The sequence below is a fragment of the Chiloscyllium punctatum genome, chromosome 11 (genome assembly GCF_047496795.1).
Source record: "Chiloscyllium punctatum isolate Juve2018m chromosome 11, sChiPun1.3, whole genome shotgun sequence".
NCBI classification, from domain to species: domain Eukaryota; kingdom Metazoa; phylum Chordata; class Chondrichthyes; order Orectolobiformes; family Hemiscylliidae; genus Chiloscyllium; species Chiloscyllium punctatum.
This window is the reverse complement of record NC_092749.1, coordinates 44,995,700-45,001,699: the sequence shown is the minus strand read 5'-3', so window position 1 is coordinate 45,001,699 and position 6,000 is coordinate 44,995,700. Positions and strand designations below refer to the sequence as shown.

The following is a 6,000-nucleotide window of genomic DNA, read 5'->3' as shown; positions in this document are numbered from 1 at the left end:
TTTCTGAGTAATATAAGACTATATAATGTGAACATGGTCATCTTACAATTTTTCATGCAGTATTTTTCAATTTTTGCCCTAATGCCCTTCACTATTAGCTGCTTGAGAGGACAATGAGACAGGTTGTTCAGTTTTCTCTATCCATGGTGCCCTATGAGCATCAATGCTACTAAATATTAGAAGATGTCAATTGAGATGAGTGATGATACCTTCTTCTATATGAGCACTTTGCTTTTAGTTGGGTCCATACTGGGATTTAATTTAGCTGTGATTAGATATCACAATATGGATATATGTTGAGCCAACAAAATATTAAATATTTATCCATTATGGTAAACTAATGACCTGTTGTGGAGATTATCAGGCATTTGATGAAAATGAAAAATAAGATGGCAGGTTACAGATTTTAATATCTTACTAATTTAACCAAGTTAAAAATCACATAACGCCAGGTTATAGTCCAACAGGTTTAATTGGAAACACTAGTTTTCGGAGCACCGCTCCTTTATCATCAACCACCTGATGAAGGAGCAGCGCTCCAAAAGCTAGTGCTTCCAATTAAACCTGTTGGACTATAACTTGGTGTTGTGTGATTTTTAAACTTTGTACACACCAGTCCAACACCGGCATCTCCAAATCTTTACTCAGTTAGGTTTAGATTGACTGGCCAACAGTCTGAAAGTGCCTGGATTTGCTTTCAACTAAAAGGTGTTTTGTTTTCAAAGGCCGAATCTAAAACCTAAACAGCTTATACACCGTGAGGATAATTAATATTTTTTTAAAAATCCAAAATACTAAGTGCAGTTCTATGTTCTAAAACTATTAGAACTCTATAAGTCCATAATAGAAACCGTTTCTAACATTGTCTGACAATGTAATATTGCAGTCATTCCTAGTTTAGAAAGGACTAATACAAATTGAGGATACTTTACCCAGATCATTTGCACATACCTAGCATCTACTTTCCCAGTGTTGCTATCAATATAAGTCAATAATTGGCCAGATACCTAATAGTGGGTGCTGATTTAATATTTCTCTCCATTTTTGGTGCAGTTTACTAAAACAAAAACTTATTTACTTAGATCTTAAGCAATTATTTTGTTGCTCTATCCAATGTGCTTTAAAAGAACAGCTGTTAGATAGTAACTGCTTATCTTATTGAAATATGAAATATTGAAGTATGTCGGTTGTAAGATATGATAATTGTATTAACCCTGTATAAAAAATCGGAGTCATATTTTAATGCAGCTTATTGAAGAATAAATTCAGCTGTGCTGAGTAAAACTAATATTATTTGATATTTTTCTACAATTCTAATATTAAAAAAGGTACCTAATCAACAATTTCTCAGAAATATCTAACTAAATCTGAATTCAAACCCCCCTCCCATGTCTAAAATTATATACATTGAAATATGGTGTTATGAATTGCTTTGTGCTCATAGAATTAATAATGCTGGTGATGGGAAAGTTAGTTTCCTCCAATGTCATGTAATGGCAGTCTATGCTACTCCCAGTTCATGTACAGAATGGCGTAGCTATAGGTCAGTAGTCAATAGACATTGTGGGAAAAGCTGACATTAGTAAGTACTCATGTATCATAAAGAAGCTGTATATCATTAATACAGAAAGTGCATACTGTTTACACATCTGCCAAACTGATCAGAGATATTGAAGAAATTAATACTCATGCTCCCCATCAGTAATGTACCATCCTGCACTCAAATAGAAATTTATATGCTTTGGTGACCAAATATAATGCTATTATATAGACGTGAGTTAAGAGGCTGATCAAGACACCAGCCATAGGGCACAGCTAAGAATCTTTTAGCTTTCAATCCAGTGAGTACTAAAGGCACCTCCATATACCTAATTATTCTGGTGAGTTGTTACTTTGCATTGTTTAAATTCATCAAATAAATAATAGAGAAATCTATATCACTATAATTAATAATTGTGGCCAGTTGGCTTACATGGAGCTTTTGACATTGTTCCTGTGCTTGCTTCTTGTGAGATTGGAGTTTGCTGTAATGATTTGAATGCAATAGCTTCCTATCACAAAGTATGCAAGAGGCAGCTACAAGAAATCAAAGAGCAACTCATTTCAACATATAAAAACAGATTCCAACAGTGGTGGCTCAACAAATAAAGAGTGAACAGCAGAATTCCTTACTTTGGAAATTCACTACCACACCCTTTAACAGTAAAATTGCCAAGCTCATGCCTCACCAAAATAATTTGTTATAATATGGTTTTTGACTATTAATCACTATCTTTCTGCATTTCCTCAACTAATGACTTAAATATTACAGACCATATTGTTTGGGCTTTTCAAACAATATAATTTTTCTCTAATTCTCTAAAAACTGTTATGCCTCACCTTATGTGTTGCACTGATAGTAAATGATACACATTATACAGGAAATTGTGTTCCCTCACATTTTCCATAAAGTCATTACTTTCCAGCATTATCATGAACTGAGCCAAAAATGAGGCAATTGTCGTATTCTGCAACCACTAGTTTGGTTAAGAAAGTCTGAAAGACATTGTTTTGAACCCTGAGCCAAAGCCCACTGCAATATACGACGTATTCATTAGGATTCTAATAATGAATGCCACCGACAAACTTGCTGTCCTTTCGATTCCTTCATTTCAGTCCAATGATTCAGCTCTTCCTCGCCTGAGCTGTTGAGGCCAAGTGAAATCCAGCCAATCATTTCCTTGCGTTTCATGCTCCGTTTGTTATACACAGACAGTATGAGTGTCACATCGGAGAGTTGAAATAGTGCTACCTGAAAAATGAATGTTTCTTTGTACACAGGATTTGGTTGGCCTCGACGAATGGACGTCTTACATTTGGACATCTCCTGACCCATAGAATTCAGCAGTGTTAACTTGACATATGTGTCTGGAAAAGCAATATGATTTAAAAGAGGCATCAGAAGTTAGAAAATACTCTTTTTGTAATCACTATTTGCTATCAATGTCAAACACTTAGCAAGCTTCCACTAGCCACAACACTTTGTAAGCATACTAATCTCTGTAACAGAGTATACAATACATAGAAGAAATGAAAAGGTATGCCTAAAAGATAGCAGAGGTGATGAAATGAATAAGGAACAAGGATCAACAGGGAGCACAAAGAATGCCATCAAAACAATTTGAAATGGGATGGACATTAAGTATAGCAACAGCTGGAATAACAATCTCTCCATTTTATTTTGGTTTTTGTTTAAATTCTGAAGTAACTAGCAACAGTAATGCAGAAAATGAATTTGTTATATGAAAATATCTGTTTGAATCTTGAATCTTAGTGAGGGCCATAACCCTTCCTTTCAGTAATTTGTTTTCATTTTTTTCATTCTGTACTAACCAAGGTGAAGTTTGACAGTGTTCAGATTTATTAATTTTTTTTGGTCAAAAGTCGTAAATCATTAGTTATTCACAGGTTATATTATTCTGTACATAACTCTCTTTTCCTGGTCCAACAACATATTGGTCAGCCCAAACTTCAGAAGAATCATGTGGAACTTTCATTTATGATGGCTTTTCTCATGAGCAGGTAATTATTATGTTATGTTTCATAAAAGAAGACAAATCTGACCTTTTAAAAATAATTTTGAGTATATTGCCCAGAAGTCACATGACTGTCTTTGTTACTTAATTGTCAGCCAAAAAGCAGAAAAACTGGTATGATACCTCAACACTAATTTCAAAGGAAGATATTTAGAACTTGACTAACCTCAGACAACACAATGGGTCTTTAAAGGTCTGAGAATTTAAAGCTTCTGAGACAAACAGGAAACTGGAAGACCCCTATAAGGAACATATTTAACTCTATATTGTGGAAAGAGCTTCATCAAAGTTAACACTGTAGACATCCTAAGTTTTGATTTGGAGAAGATCTGAGAACAAAAGAACACCAAGGAGAACATAAACAGAAAACCATCAGAGTGAGATGTTCAACCAAACAGACTTCCAAGGAACAGGTTTTCATAAATCAACAATAGTTTTGCTGAAAAAAGTCCTGGCAATTTTCAAATATTGTATCCATGGAAGTAGTGAGGATCAGAAAGCCTTCTTTCTCTCAAAGTCTGTTTTCTCTACTAAACTCATCTCTGTGAACAAACTCTATCCATATTCAACTACAGTTCCCACAATAGCTGTTGAGTTCTGAATTCAAGTTTTCAAACCTTTCACGTTGGGAAGAGAAATCTTCAAGGTCTACAACAATAACAGAGGGATCTTATTCTCATCCATATCTACTTTTAATTGTTGTGTTTGTATTCTATCTAAAAGCTGTATTTTTGTTAGTAACTTTCATGAATAGTTGTGTAATAATCTAACCTTTGATCTTGTTTAAGGCTAAAGCTGCACTATTAGACCATAAGACATAGGAATGGAAGTAAGCCCATTCGGCCTATGGAGTCCACGCCACCATTCAATCATGGCTGATGGGCATTTCAACGCCATTTACCCGCACTCTCCCCATAGCCCTTAATTCCTTGCAAGATCAAGAAGTTATCAATCTCTGCCTTGAAGACAAATCCCTGCGCCTCCATGGTAATGAATTCCACAGGCCCACCATTCTCTGGCTGAAGAAATGTCTCCTCATTTCCATTCTAAATTGACCCCCTCTAATCCTAAGGCTGAGCCCACAGATCCTAGTATCCCCGTCTAATGGAAACAAATTCCCAGCGTCCACCCTTTCTAAGCCATGCATTATCTTTTAAGTTTCTATTAAATCTCCCCTCAACCTTCTAAACTCTAATGAATACAATCCCAGGATCCTCAGCCGATTATGGTATGTTAGGCCTACCATTCCAGGGATCATCCATGTGAATCTATGTAGGACACGTTCCAGTGCCAGTATGTCCTTTCTGAGGTGTGGGGCCCAAAATTGGACACAGTATTCTAAAACTGGGGCCTAACTATAGATTTATAAACCTTAATAAAGTCTACAGCTTCATAAAGTCTCAGTAGCACATCACTGCTTTTACATGACAACATTACATTTGCTGTCTTAACCACGGACTCAATCTGTAAGTCAACCTTTAGAGAATCCTGAACTAGCACTCCCAGATCCCTTCGTACTTTGGCTTTATGAATTTTCTCACTGTTTAGAAAAAATTCCATGCCTGTATTCTTTTTTCAAGACCTCACATTTGCTCAGGTTGAATTTCATCAGCCATTTCTTGGACCACTCTCCTAAACTGTCTAAATCTTTCTGCAGCCTCCCCACCTCCTCAGAACTACCTGCCTGTCCACCTATGTACAAACTAAAAGGGTCTAAATGCAAAATCTAAATTCACATTCATGGATAATGATGTAGCTATGAGATATTCCTGAGTGAGATAACCAGTATTGCTTCAATCATTCTTGATTTTCAAATCATGTATTTGCTCTGGTCCATTACCAATGCTGTATTTTTTAAAAATTCATTCATGGGATATGGGAGCCACTAGCTGGCCAGCATCTATTACCAGCTCCTAGTTGCCCTTCAGGAGGTGCTAATGAGCTGCCTTCATTAACTGCTGCAGTCCTGTGCTCTAGGTTGACTCACAATGTTGTTAGGGAGGGAACTCAAGATTTTGACCCAGTGTTAGTGAAGGAACAGCAAAATATTTCCAAGGCAGGATGGTGAGTGGCTTGGAGGGGAACTCGCAGGTGTGGTGCCCTTGTCCTTCTAGATGGAAGCAGTTGCGGATTTGGAAGGTGCTGTCTAAAGATCTTTGATGAATTTCTGCAGTGCATCTTGAAGATAGTACACACTACTGCTACTGAGTGTTGGTGGTGGAGGGAATGAATGTTAGTGGATATGATACCAATCAAGTGAGCTGCTTTTCCTGATGATGTCAAGCTTTGAATGTTGTTGGAGCTGCACCCTCCAGGCAAATTCCATCACACTTTTGTGCCTTGTAGATGTTGGATAGGCTTTGGGGAGTCTGTCAAGGGTACCCTGTCCAAGGGTAACCTCCAGAATGTTGACAGTGGGGGGTCC

The 6,000-nt window shown here is 36.8% G+C and overlaps 1 protein-coding gene across 2 annotated transcripts in view; it reads right to left on the bottom strand.

The window, feature by feature from the left end:
- Nucleotides 1–559: 559 nt before the first annotated feature.
- The window catches only part of LOC140482947 (synaptotagmin-14-like), a 237,333-nt gene continuing 231,892 nt past the window's right edge, over nt 560–6,000 (bottom strand). For both annotated transcript variants that reach the window (XM_072580721.1, XM_072580722.1), the window contains one exon: nt 560–2,907. In XM_072580721.1, the coding sequence (XP_072436822.1) occupies nt 2,594–2,907 (314 nt within the window). In that variant the 3' untranslated portion in view covers nt 560–2,593. The remainder of the gene's footprint in view (nt 2,908–6,000) is intronic.